Source organism: Manduca sexta, chromosome 13 (assembly GCF_014839805.1).
Source record: "Manduca sexta isolate Smith_Timp_Sample1 chromosome 13, JHU_Msex_v1.0, whole genome shotgun sequence".
Classification (NCBI taxonomy): Eukaryota; Metazoa; Arthropoda; class Insecta; order Lepidoptera; family Sphingidae; genus Manduca; species Manduca sexta.
In genome coordinates this window covers 13,018,798-13,033,706 of record NC_051127.1, presented here as the reverse complement: position 1 = coordinate 13,033,706, position 14,909 = coordinate 13,018,798, and the positions used below count along the sequence as shown (strand labels likewise).

Genomic DNA, 14,909 nt, shown 5'->3' with positions numbered 1-14,909 from the left:
GTTTATCATTTTATTCATACATAGCTGGCATCGCCATATGATATTTATGTTTAATTTCATAAATTTAAGTTATTATTTACAGCATAATTTTGTGAATTAAAAAAAAACAAAAACCTGCTGCAACACGACTAGACTGTCCGATAATACATAGATCTACCATTTACTATGAATGATTTTTTTATATGAAAACATTCGTTCCACTCTGTATGCCGCTAGTTTATAAATTCGCTTATAGATGTTCGTGTTAAATATTTTGGAATAGTAATTTGTTTTAATTTAAACAACATACAATTGATTACAATATCGCTCAGCTGCAATCACGTCATTTATATTGTAGGTTGACGCTATTGTATGACCGAACAGGTCATTTTGGGTCAAGTGAATGTGACATTCAAATACACATAAACCTAATGTTCCTTACATTATGTATTAGATGAGTACGACAGGAATACGGTCATCAAAAAGAAGCAAACGAAAAATTCAAACAGACTCTACAACAGATTACTACTAAGTAAAAATGGTTCAAGGCTACAGGCTAAGCCAAAAGAGATCAGAAGATGATAAATTTACTTCAATAAGACGATTTTAATAATTATTACACAGTACTAATGTTCATAAATCAGTCTATATAATAGTTACCACTTGTACATACCAATCGAAGTGTTAAAACTGTTCAATTAATTTCAACCACAAATACAATGTCCAAGAACCGTTTGAAACAAACAAAAAATAAGTGTAGTTAATAATTTAAAGCTTGTTTTGTTTTACAACGACGAGCCCTCTGCGGTTCATAATAATGATTTTCCTGTTTATGTCGTTAAATATAACTGATTGAGAAATATATTTTGAAGAATTAATTGATTTCACTTAAAACAAAATATGATAATATATCTATATGCATATGAACATTATTTTATCTAATTTAAAATTTTGACTGCCTCGGTGGTGTAGTTGTATGCATGCGCGGTACGGCAGCGTTGTGAGGTCCTGCGTTCGAATCCCGGGTCGGGCTAAATAATATTTGGGATTTGCTGCTCAGTATCACCCTGGAGTCTGGAATTTGTGCCTAATCAATTTATAGCTCTATATCAACTTTCTCATAGTAACTTTCACAGTATGTAGCAATAATTGTATCTGATATTCCTTAAAGAAATTAATTTTGTATAAAAACCACCCTACATAAAATAATTTTTATTCTCATTGTGTGTTCATATTACGTAAATGTAAACAATGCAATATACTAACATAACCTGTGATGGGATTGTAGTGATATAGTTGCAACCAATAACAACCGGGATTGACGTAATACACGAGGGTGCCCCCTGTTCGCGTCGAAACCCCTATCACTCAAGGGCAATGTTCTGACGTGTTCCGGACTCAACTTTGATTTCGGTAATATTTCGACATTATCGACAAACTCTTTAGAAAACTTAAGGATGGCGGTGGCAATGGAATAAGTTTTAGCCATATTTAGCAGAACATCTTACGTCATATAGAAAATACGGAATCAATGGGACACTCCGAAGATCCTGCTTTTTCCCATGGTTAATCGGTCGCCTTTTCGACATTAATGCTAAACATTATGACAATTTGAAATTATAATACTACGTTACTCATAGACAAGTATTTTTCTCAAATGCAACAATGTTTTATATCGCGTCTCATACTATGTTAATTACTTTTTTCTTTCGTTCTGTTTAATATGCAAACGGTTTTAGTTTCGTGTGAACACGAATCTAGTTGGTACGAGTAATTTCAAGCATGTAACTCATATTTAGGTGCTATGTTTTCTCACTATAAAGTTGAAAAATTGCAATTAATGGCGGGCTATTCGCGAAAGTTTTGCAGTGTCTAGGTCATAGAACCGGGCCAGCGCGGCCTACGTTAGTCACTCTTTATTTTACGTAGTATAACGTAGGTTCTGGCTACGAAGGTTAAGAAAACAGAAAGCTTTAGGAAGGAAAGAAAAGCAGTTTTCGTGCTGGTGAATAAGTGAAATTGTAAAGTGTGACGCATGAAATATATCAAATAATGATTGATGTGTTGTAAAGACTTTGATGTTAAGTACTACGTAATAATTTAGGACAAATGTGCCACGTAATGTAGACGATAATGATCAGTCATGGAAGCGCGCCGGCTGACGTCACCTGGCGCACAGTAGCCACTGACCAAGGGTATAATGCTTAAAGTCGAACTATATATATTTACCTATCAACAATATTGTGACCACTTTAACGAGATCTGCCGAAAACAAGTTTACTATTTTAAACTTAAATATATTTTTTTATTGGGTGTGTTGTGATTAAAGTATTAATTATTTGACATTATAATCTTAAGAGTTAGCAAAAGTTTCGCGTTTGATAACAAATAACTTTGAAATACGATAGAATTATTTTACTTAGAATTGATAAGATCTTTTTTATTTTGTTTATACGTATACTATAATTAAATTTAATAATCAAAGTAATAGTAAACGCGGTTTGAAATAAATTGTGTTTTAGACATGGTCATGTTTCTGAGTAATACTTATCGAAACAGTAGGTAATATATTTTTTATCAAAAAGAAAATCTACCTACTATTTTAGGTAAGTATAATAAAATATAGAAATTGCGTGACCTCAATACTGTCAATATGTCAATAGCTTTGAAACGAATACAATTAATATTCATCCAAGTCGGTGTACCAGAGGGTGACCTGTTTAGGGGTCGGTAATAGATTAGGAGTCGGGCGGGCATTGCGTGGAGCCGCCCAGCGCCACCTTTGTCCGAGCGGGCAGCGACAGGCCGGCTCGGCGACTCTCGGCCAGTCTGAGGCACGCGCCCTGCGCGCCCGCTCGCCCCTCGAGAGTGTGGCCTCTTCACACATGGAAAGCCGCGATTAACACTCTCTATTATGGAAAGGCGCGCGACAAGCAGCAGGGGCGAGCCCATCCCGAGCATCTTAAAGAAGCCTAAAAACCGTAATAAAGGTGACCTGCTCGATAAAAGCTCCAAGATCAAGCGTGAGAAGGTGGAAGGGTCGAAGCGTGACGAGAATGTGAGCGCGCCGCTGCGGCACGGGTGCACCCCGCTCATGTATGCCTGCCAGCAGGCCGACTACAAGGCTGTTGTCGACATTCTCAACAAGGACGTGAGTTCAACGTCACTAATGATCAGTCATCGTTATACAAACATGTCAGCATTGTAGTGATGTGTTCAAAAATCACGGCTTTATGTAACTCGTATTCATGTTTTATTTATACCGCCTTTTTGGCTGATAAATTGTTATAAGGACTATATTCGCATGTAAGTTTTGTCCGTTACGGTAAAGTACCGTGTAAAAACAAAACATCAGCAGGAAGTTCAGCACGCGATGTTGCGTTGGTCAAACTAAACACACGGTTCACTTGTTCATGTACAGCTTTTGCGTCATTCAGTTGTTTGCATCAACATTTACATGCTGCACTACTACCGTCGCTTACATTAAATTCTTATTACAAATTCCAATAGCTATACCATTCTTTATGCTGTATACAAATTGTAAAAGTTAAGTCGATTAATTCTGACTTCACCTACGGCGGTAACTTAAATTCGAGTGACGTAAACAATGCCGAATTGAAAAGCTTTCAAGGAAATGCATGTAAGCACGCGGGCTGCCGAACCGAGCGAAAACAGTTAATCAATAGGTATAGAATCGACTTAAACTACAGGGAATTGCCTCACATGCACGAACTATAAACGCCAATGATATAATGTTGAAAATCCTCACACGTGTAGTACTAGGTAATATAGAGTCGATACCGATACCTTCATAAGGCGATTTCCTTTCATTTTTTATCCATTCACGCATATTGAATAGGCACTATACAAATATTGATAAATAAACGTTTATGAATTGTAATTATTTTACCATTAAAATCACGTTATTCATGTAGATACCTATCATTAAAAACACAATACGTTTGTTTAGATATAAAATATTCGAGAAATGTATGTGAGGAGAGATTTGTAGAACTTCATGGATATTCATCGTTCATATAGTAAAATGTCAGTTGTTATTGTAGGATTGTAGGACAGTAGGATTGTGGGTGTTCTACAATATTATAAGTATTATGGTGCTCAAAACACCACTATCACCTGTCCACAGATGATATTCATATACTTACACGACGCACCGCATCCAGTAGGGCTAGTTATCGGGATATCATTTTCTGACACAAACTGACCACTCAGCCTTCATCGGTGCGCGTCCGTGATCGTGGCTTGCGTTGTGCGCTGCACTACTGTGCGTCGAGCGGCGCCGGCGCGAGTCAGGCGGCGCGGGCGGCGTGCGCGGACCGCGTGCTGATGGCCGCGCCGGCGCTGGGAGACGCGCGCGACGCCGACGGACTCACGCCGCTGCACCTCGCCGTCGTGCACGGAAACGTGCCCCTCGTGCAAACACTGCTGGCTGCAGGCGCCGACGTCAATGCGAGGGATGATGAACATCATACTGTAGTTCATTGGGCAACCGGTGAGTATTATGCTAAAGTAAATAGATACTAAGATGAATTATGAGAAAACTATGTTATTTTTTTGTTTATAAGTTCGATTATATATTAAAATCACAAAAGGACAGGGATTACCTGATGCTAAATGACTTTCACCTCCCATAAATCAACAATTGGTTAAAAAATTTGTTGCATCATAGATGTGCTGCCTGATTCTACCACTTCAAAAGCATATACAGTATAACTTGCTAAAGACTTTAAAAGGATTGTATTTCACTAAACATCATATTAAGATTATATCATATTAAGTAATTATTTTATTAATTTGGTAATTTATTCATAAGTAGTTTTTTAAAAGTAAGTCCGTATGAATCCTATCTCACGTTTCTGAAACAACGTAGAATTTTGCCTTACTTGGCGGTGCTGCATTTGTATTGCGCGTTAGGTACGACACCGTTCTAGGTTCCTGGTTCTAACCCTGGGTCAGGCAACGAGATATCGGGGTTTTCTACTTTACTGAGCAGAAAATGATACGATATGACGATAGGGTCGCCTCGTGTCATATTATGGTATGCACCACACATGGCGAAAGGGGATGTCCCGGCTGCACTTCTGGCTACCCATTCAGGGATAGAGGCGTGATGTAGGCAACTTTTCCGACCCATCTGAATGGACATAGGCTAGGAATTAGGATATTCAGTCTCTTTTTACTTGCCTTGCCACCATAGTAACCTTTTTTCCTTGAAGGCATACGATTCATCAGGCATCAATTAAAAATAAAACGGATTTGACTGCGTTAAAAATATTTGGCACTCCATAATTTTGAGAAAACACGCGTGCAGATGGTCCATTAAATGGGATGACGAATCGTATTAAGGCGATACCTCAAGGTCCATTTTCATACATTTTGTTTCACCTTTAATCTGGGTAACTAAACAAGTATTGGCAAGTAAAGAATTTAAATTCACGTCTAGTTAGTGATTAGTTCTCGCAGTTGAAAGAAAAACGTAAAAATAATTAATAATCAGGGATATTTCGGCCTTTAAAATTTCGTCATATTAAAATTTAAAGGCCGAAATATCCATGATTATTAATTATTTTTACGTTTTTCATTCAACTGCGGAACTAATCACTAACTAGACGTGAATTTAAATTCTTTACTTGCCAATACTTGTTTAGTTACCCAGATTAAAGGTGAAACAAAATGTATGAAAATGGACCTTGAGGTATCGCCTTAAGTGCGATAAAATATAAATATGAAAACATGCCTCAAGTTGCTGGGACTGACGTAAAATAGCATATTATGCGAATCGTATTAAGCGAGTTTTACTGTAAAATAATGTTACATTTAAAATAGTAAGATCCGCATAAAAATAAAATCGTTTATTTTCTTAAATTTCATAAAGGTACTTAATCTTTAACAAAATTGTTCAACAATTTCACACAATAAAATCAAATTAAAAGACCAATCTATACTAATGAATGCCGCCGCCTTAAACGTATTAAAGCAGAGTAGGCTCTACGAGTAGATAAAGCCTTCGAGCAGTCAGAGTGGAGTGAATCGTTATCTAACCGGTGTCACTCAGCGGCGTGCGGCCTTCGTAGTTATCACCGCATCGGGCCGCGGCTGACGGTGAGCATGCACGCCACCAATTAGTTACTCCACAACGCCTCGTGCTCTACCAATCTCTGTCTATAAATTGTGATCTAAGAATTGCACTCCCATTTTCTGCGATAGATTGCTTAGATTATATGATAACGTCACTTATGTTTGGATTACCTCTCCGTGATATAAAACTGTTTAAAAAAAGATAATTTGGAGAATAAAGGAAAGTCGGTGTAAAGACTTTAGCATGTCTTAAAATGTAATAAAATGTTAGTTAATAACAGGTTATTGAACACTTTTAACGAGATTTAGTTGATTAGTTAAAAAGTGGTTCTTAAACCACCTTTGAGCTTTAAAGCTTTCGTGAACCAGGAAAAAATATTCCTCTATGGTATGTGTGTACCATCGAGGAATATTTTTTTTGTTTACTATACCGACTATAAAGACTAAAATTATACTTAACTGTGCAACATGCATTACCTAACTAGTCAAACAACTTATCTATCATAACTAGTGGTCGCCCAGTAATCAAAATCCGACCGTCGAATTTAATATAATATTTGTATCACATATAATGTATAAATTAGATTTGTCTGAACTCCTTCTGTAAAAGAACTTTAATTGAGCCAAATCTGAAACTACTTCCCATCACGCGCAATGTGCTTAAAAAAGGATAAAAACTTATTTCCTAACGTATGTATGTATAGAAAATATCTATAAATTATTTGTTAGCTTTGTACATGCATCGTGACCCCTTCAATACGTGCATGTTGTTCAATATACATATGTAGGAACATCGTGTGCATAATCAGCAACTGCAGTTCGAAGTTTGTAGCGTATAATATTTCGAGGTCATCGAGTTTTCCGTTCGTCTGATCAGTTAAGGCGGAAATCCGCCATCCGGCTGCACATTCGGCTAACCATTTATTTACGAGTATGATTAAATCAAATTGTATACCTACACAATTAACAAAATAATCATTGTTTCATTTACATTAAATCACAATTATATGCTTTTTTGTCCCACTAGGGGCCATAGACCTCGTTTTACATTAGCAGATTAAAAACTGGTAAAACAGTTGCGCCCGTAATCGTGGTATTTTTACGTGCTCACTGATACTTCTGGGTCTCGAATATTTTTTTCTACAACGACTAAAAGACCCGCTGTAGTCTATTTCGGTGCATGTGAGAATATTAGAATAAAGAAAAAGATCCTGAATGCAAGTCTTGTTGGAACGAATCTTATGTAGAGTTAATTTGCAGGCCGCAGGCCATCTGCATTAACACGTTCGCCCCAGCAACGTTTAATAACGAATTTTTATTAATAAAATCAACACAATGTCTAATCACGTCAACCGTAAATTTGCATTCACTCGCAGTACATTAAAATGTTTAGAGCCAAAATGTAGCAGAACATCTTTAGTGGACATTGAATTTGTATGGGGAAATATTGTGTCACATTGTGAGTGTTGTGCTCGAGGGACATCGATGGGCGGCGCTGGGCCGAAAGTGTTAAGAACTAGATGTCCTGTCCTTCAGTATCCACGATTGCACGAAAATTTCGTACTGTTGTTTATCTTGGCATCAACACGAAACGCACATTTAATTGGTGCTAAGGCCACGCGCCCCTTATCGTGCGGTCGCGACCTTCAGTGGTCGTTGTTTTGTCTCTTCTCACGACATGTAGGGGTTACCTTGCCAGAATTCTCCAAAAGTACCTATTCCAGACGGCGAAATCGTGGTAGCCTAACTGTACTTCGGGGACTAAAGATGACTTTTTCTTCCACAGAAAGAAACAACAGTATCCTCAACTACAGTTAAATATCGACTGCTAAAAGTTCTCAGTTGTTATTAAATTGTAGTTTCGTTTACTAAGTGATAGCTATGGAAAGTATATATTTTATTATAAAACGTTATATTTTCCAACCAATCCATAGAAATATAATTATTATTTGCACTTTCGAACACTGCTACTGCTAATTATAATTAATGTTAGCACGTTTTAACCCGTATACCTACTTGTTAGCTTAATGAATAATGGGTAATTATTTGCATAGGTCGTTTATTACACCCTGACAGGACCATAAGTTACTCATGTTAATAATTTAAGTATTACCATAACAATTTAGTGGGTAATTGAAAAAAAATCACAATGTTTAACCTAGATTCTCTGATCATGGAATAATTCTTATGCAGCTTTAAAAATGTGTAATAGTTACATTTTAAATACTTTCACTTTATTAAATCATTATGATTATTTATAATTTATGAGGTGATAGAAAATGCTTTTAAATCATTTTGAACCTCATGCGGCATCTCGTCAGTTTTGTATACGAAGATATAAAATAATAATATGATAGGAGAAAGATATTGTATGTGATATTTTATAAGATGCTTGTCTTTCGTATAAGAGAATGCGCCTGGCCACCGCAATGTTTTTTATCCCGCTAAGTAGGTATATGCAAGATACAATCGCGTCTTGAGTTGAATGAATTTAGGAATATATAAAGATAACGCGATACCATATTTCATCCATTTAACAGTACAACTCCAGTTAAGGAAATTAATTACGTTCTCATGACACTACAAAAGCTTGCTTGCGCCAATGTGTTTCGTGAACAATATACATGAAATAAGCTACGATTGTTGGATACGGCAGTACCGAATGGCGCAGTATAATTCATCTAATGATAATGCGGGTGATTGTGGCCACAAGTCCGCGTTTTAGGGGGTGGTGGGGGTCGTGTCCGGTTGTTATTGAGCGGGTGGCAAGGTCAGGCCCTTGAACTAGCGCAGTCCACTTCACATATATATGCCTATGTACTAACGTATATCTAGTGAGACCCTCAAAAAGGTCACGTCATGTCAGATTGATAGCCCCATGTTTTATGCAGGCCGTGTCAATCGATTTAGATTTATTTAACAAAATGACCAGTAGGTCTACCAAATTTAGTCGAATTTTGTAAGTAGGGTTGTATTTTCGTCTAATAAAAGTTCCTTAACATAACAATGCGTGTTATATTGTTTTTTTAATAAAAAGAAACTGTCCAAATTAATTAAAGGTAGGTTAAAAAAAGGCGGTGACTTATTATTATAAGCTTGTTTAAATACGTAAACTTAATATTTTTTTTATTGAAGTAATATGTTTTCACTATCTACTTAATTATTACTTAGAATTTTCTGTAGTATCTCTTACTGGGATTCCCGCGTCGGTCTTGGAGGTATATTATTTGTTACTAAGAAATTTATTATCGACACAGAAATTAAACAAATATAATTTTAAGTCAGTTCGAAAAACGGTTACACCTCTGTTAGCTCAGCACTACGTCATCCAAATATTTCATTATCTTGGTACATTTAAACATAACAAGCTGAACTCATTCTGGTGCCCAGTACACTTTTACCAGGTAAGATTTATGAAACGTGTATCGACTTAGGCTGATGGAAAATACGTACAATTATCGTGGCTGTATTTTTAATAACTGCCTGTTTTTTATATCTAGTACCTACTGAGCGTTAATGAATTAATGATGCAATGTAAATCCTCTACTGTTTATGTGTTTTAATAGTGTGTGGGGAAGTGGGAGCTCTACGCGCCGTATTGGCAGCAGGTGCAGACGCCGCCACTCCTGATCAGCACGGTGGATATCCCCTGCACTACGCTGCGCAAATGTGTGGGGCACCCGCTGCCACTGATCACCAGGCAAGACGAATACACAAATGTTAATATTTAACAGCAGTAGATTTTCATTTTTCGTGGCGAGCTTAGCTTCTATGTACCTATATAATTAAACATCCTATAGAACGCTCTTAGATTACATACACTTACATATAGTATTTATCAACAGAGCAGAGGTGCGTCTTTGGAAGTACTCCGCGCTTTAGTTAAGGAGGGTGGAGCGAGGGTAGATGTCAGAGATGCGGATGGACGCACTCCGTTATTGTGGGCTGCTTCTGCAGGATCAGCGGCTGCAGTGCTGGCATTGCATCAGGCGGGAGCAAAAGTCGATGACTCAGATCGGTGATTATTGATGCATATTCTTTTTACTAGTTTTATTGCAATTGATCCTTATTTTTAAGCCTACTCTACCTTCTCGTCTCTCAATCCAAAATGTGAAAGTTAGGAGCAAAGACTTTACGCCTTATTGTTGAAATATGTGATTTCTTAACAGAGATGGCTTGACTGCATTACATTGCGCAGCGGCTCGAGGTCACACTGAAGCTCTAGAAACTTTAGTTGGTTTATGTGGTGCACGAGTGGACATCGCTGACTCACATGGATGCACCCCACTCCATTATGCTGCTGCATTGGGGCACGCTGACGCTACTGTTGCGTTACTGCAGCACGGAGCTGATGCTCATCGACAAGACAGAAGAGGGCGCAGTCCAGCCCATACGGCAGCTGCCAAAGGACAACTAGAAACTGTCCGAATACTTGGTAAGTAGGAAATCTAATTGCGCTATCAAATAAATCAAAATAATTTATGTAATAATTATGTTTTAGGTGCAAGGGGAGCTAATCTTTGGCTAAGAAATTCTAAAGGAGACCTGCCTTTACACGAAGCTGTAGCATCGGGAAGACGGGAATTAGTCAAATGGCTTTTGGACGGTAGACCATCCCAAGTAAACGCAACTAATCATGAAGGACGTACCCCTTTACACATCGCAGCAGCTACAGACAACGCGGATCTTTGTCGTCTGTTATTAGACAGGGGTGCAGAAGTCAATTCAGTAGCAAAATCTTCTAAAAATGAAATGTTAACGCCTTTAGACTCGGCGACAAGTAGGGGACACCGTACTGTGGCTAAATATTTACAAATGCACGGTGGTTTACCTGCATCGAAATTGACAAATACCCAAATTGTAATTGACGGTGCTCCTATAACATCATTACCCACTCGAAAAGTTACCAGTACAAAAATTGATGTGCGGGATAGAATAAGAATAGAAAAAAGAGAGGTGGTCGAACTTTCTAGTCCAGTGCATGACAGACCACGTTTCAGAGAAAGTAAATATAGCGTATCAAGCAGTAGCACATCTTCATCGGAAGAAAAAAGAATTTCTAAAAAAAAATCACAAAGCAAATATTCAGACAGACACTATGAGCGCAGAAAAAGGTTAATGCACACGCAAAAAAGTTTTAGCGATGGATGCGATACTGATTTTGACGATAATATTAAGAAAGATTACAACGAAAGGAAATATAAAAGGTCCAAGAAAAATAGATCTAAGAGTGAACCCTCGCGACGTTACAAAAGTAGTGCAAAACATCGACATCGGCACTATAGATCTGGCTCAGAAAGCTCCTCAGAATCGGAAAGTTATTCAGAAAAGAAAAAAAGCAAAAGGCACCGAAAAAGGAGTAAAAGAAAGACTAGTTCACCTTCTGAAAGTAGCAGTTCAGAGTCAACAGAAAGACGAAGTACAAAACGTAAGGGGAAAAAAACTTCAATTCATATAGAAAATGATGATATAAAGCAAAAAATTAATATTGTTAAATATAAAAGCACAGACAATTCACAAAGTGTTGAAAAAACTGACGACATCTCAATCAACGCAGATACTGCTGTTAATGAAGTTAAATTGGAAGCTGAAAGGGAAGAAAATCAATTAGAGAAAATTAAAGGTCATAGTGAAACTGAAACAGATACCGTTTCAGTAAAAACGAACATGGTGATAACAGAAGCTCAAATTCACATGGAGCGGGAGTCTAGTCAGCATGGAAGTTCTGAAATAACAGTTACTGTTGATGCGTCGAATAATGTGTCAATTGAAACTGCAAATATGAATGTGACGCAACAAAGTATTGAGGAACAACAATCAGAAAAGGGGAAAATTGAAGAAGGTGACGCCGATGCAGCTACAGAAAAAAAAGAGGAAATTTCTGAAACTCAACAGGAAACTCGTAAAACAACTGAAGAAGCAGAAAATATACTCGTTAGCCAGGAGCTTATACCTGTATCACAAGTTGAGAATGAATCAGAAAACAAGGTTGAGTCGACTACATCTGAGAATATTGATAAAATTGAAAATAATATCGTAGAAAAATCACCTGAGACACAGTCAAAAGAATCACCAGAAACAAGCAAGGATTCGGGTCAACAACATTCATCTGAAAATAATTTAAAAACAAATGGCGTGTCCACGGATACAAAATCGGGATTAACACGTAAAAAATCATTTCAAGTGCTTTCCGGTCCAGATGATTCTCATGATAAAAGTAAGGATGCTTCGGGGGATTTAAAGACCAGTTTAGATGCAACAAGTATTGAAAAATCTGATTCTGAAGAAAAGAAGTCGTCTACTGCTGTATCTTTTGCGGAAACTCAAGAAGTTTTCGGAAGTAAAGATTCTAGTAATGATTCCGGTCATTTAATGGGCGAAGAAGTCCATCATGAGACTGATAAAGAAGAAACTGACAAAAAACAAGAAAATGACCGTAAAGAAAATATAGCAGACATCGAGATAAGTGTGGAAGAAAAAAGAAATGAATACGCATCTGCGACTGGAAGTAGCACAGAAAAGGTTCAAAATGATGACAAGGGTCTGATCTCAGTTCTCGAAAGTGATTTACCTGAAAATGAGAGGGCAGTACAACAAATCATCATAGAGAATGGATCAGAAGAATATGATGTCGAATTGCCATTATCTCATGCCTCCCCGAAACATTCTAGACAAATTTCTAACGAAAGTCAAGAAAGCATCAGCAGAAAAAATAGCATTTATGAGACGGAAAGTTACAAAGTACTTAGCGATGTAACAACTGGAGAGGTCAACATCGAGCATTTTAAAGAAAACTAGTAAATCAGAAGAAATATTTGTCAGCGATAAGGTATCTAAAGATTGTATATATGGTAGGGTTCCTAGTATTAGCGATAACGAAATATATAGTCAAACAGAAGCCAATGGACGGAGAAAACGGTTTAGAAAAAAAGGTCGGACAAAAAGTCGATCTACAATCCGATCGAAGAGTGAAAACTCAGAAAGAGGCTATGAGTCGAGCGGATTAATGGATTCGGGGTTTGAACCAAGTCCAAGAGCATTACAACGACGTATTACGAGTCCACGTCTGGCGGCATACTATCGCCAAAGAAACGCCACCGGTAGATATTCAGGAAAGTCTGATAGTAGAATTCCCGTGCGGAAACCGGGTGATAAGTATGCTGTAGATATGAAATCCGTCACTCAGCGCATCCAGACTAACATGAGGCGGTAAGTGGTTATATATGAATTTGTTAATTATAATATTATTTTAGGCTGTTAATTTTTAATTAAATTTATCTGTCTTATAGATATTATTGTGAACGGAAAATTTTCCAGCACCTACTTGAATTGAAACGGTTACAAATAAGAACGAGCAAAGCAAATGAGGCAGTTTTGGTAAAAAGGGCCATTGATGAGTACAACAAGTCGAGTTTAGCGACTGTCGGTCTCGGACCTTACAACAATCCTGATTACACTTTTAGCAGTTTTGAAAAGTTTCTATATGAGAGTTTAAGAAAACTACAGAAAAGTGGCAAGAAACATTTAGACAATCTACCCGAGAAACCTATTGATTTTGATTACGGAGAGAGCGAGCTGTACAAAATGAGCGCTATACCCGATAACCCATGTCTCTGCACCAGCAAAACGCATCGTTGCTTTCATGCCATCCACGCTTATACCGGCATACCATGCGCTGCATATTGTAAGTACAATGTATTTTAATTACAAAAGATTCATTTTTCTAAAATACTTGAAAGAAAAGTTCACTGATTATCCTTCTACCTACATCTCTCTAGATATAACATAGCGTTATGTAAATACAACCTAATAAGGTAAAGGCTGACGTTTCAACAATCGGATAACAAATACTTATACGTTTAATAAAAGGCAATATTAATAAATTAAAAATTACAGTTTTATGAATAAAGCTATTCTAATATCTAACTTTTGTATTGTCAGTTTATAATTTATGTGATGAACTTTTATCTGACGTTAGAAAATTTAGACCACAGGCATGCAATAATTATCATTATAATTAGACAGTTAATTAGATATTATAATTTTTAAATTTATTTTAACACTAATGAACACGCAACTTTAACCTCACACCTTAAAGGGGTAGGTAGAGACGTAACTAGTGCACTGCGTAGCCACTTTTCACCTTGTTTATTTTTTTGTCAGACGATTTATTTTGGTAGTATTTAAATATTTGTAAACTTCTTTCTATTATCCATTGCAGTGCCGTATAAATGGGATCACCATACAATGCCGAAGCCTTCAACGGCGGGTCCCAGTGTCAAATCAAAGGGATTCTTACCAAAGATCAATTCGAAGCCTCCAACAGGTTCAGGCAAAGCGCACGTGACTTTGGAAGTATCTCATGGCACAGAAAAACAATTGATAGCTTTACCAGCGGAAAGACTAGATAAGAATAAAAGATACTACGTTACGTTTACTGTGAAAGGATCCGAACCTGCGTCTGACAACGATAACCCTCCTCAAAGCGCATCGAAATCCAAAAGTGGCTGAAACGAGGATGTGACCTAATTATAATTCTCAAGACACTGCCATATGTAGTGTTTATTTATATTGTAGCATATTTTGATTGACTGAAGACTAACATCTGATATTTAAAATATTTTTTTTAATTTCATAGTGATAACTAAAATATTAAATATATTGTTTTCATAAATAAATTACAGTCTTCCTATTACAAAGAAATATGCACAACTGTAAAAAGATAATATTGTTCCGTCCATTGTTGACTGCACAAAATACTATGTTAAAGATCTCAGTGTATGTAGTTATTTTTAATAAAAACAATGTGTATACGACTTTTATGTTTAATT

General features: G+C 37.0%; 1 protein-coding gene across 1 annotated transcript; it reads left to right on the top strand.

Annotated features, from left to right (window-relative positions):
- Positions 1-955: 955 nt before the first annotated feature.
- Positions 956-14,894, top strand: LOC115450215 (ankycorbin). Its single transcript, XM_030178213.2, is given in 9 exon segments — positions 956-3,130; positions 4,213-4,492; positions 9,645-9,778; positions 9,924-10,096; positions 10,248-10,513; positions 10,580-12,843; positions 12,845-13,287; positions 13,368-13,762; positions 14,300-14,894. Coding segments are annotated over 9 exon segments (4,482 nt in total). The 5' UTR covers positions 956-2,893; the 3' UTR covers positions 14,590-14,894.
- Positions 14,895-14,909: the final 15 nt, after the last annotated feature.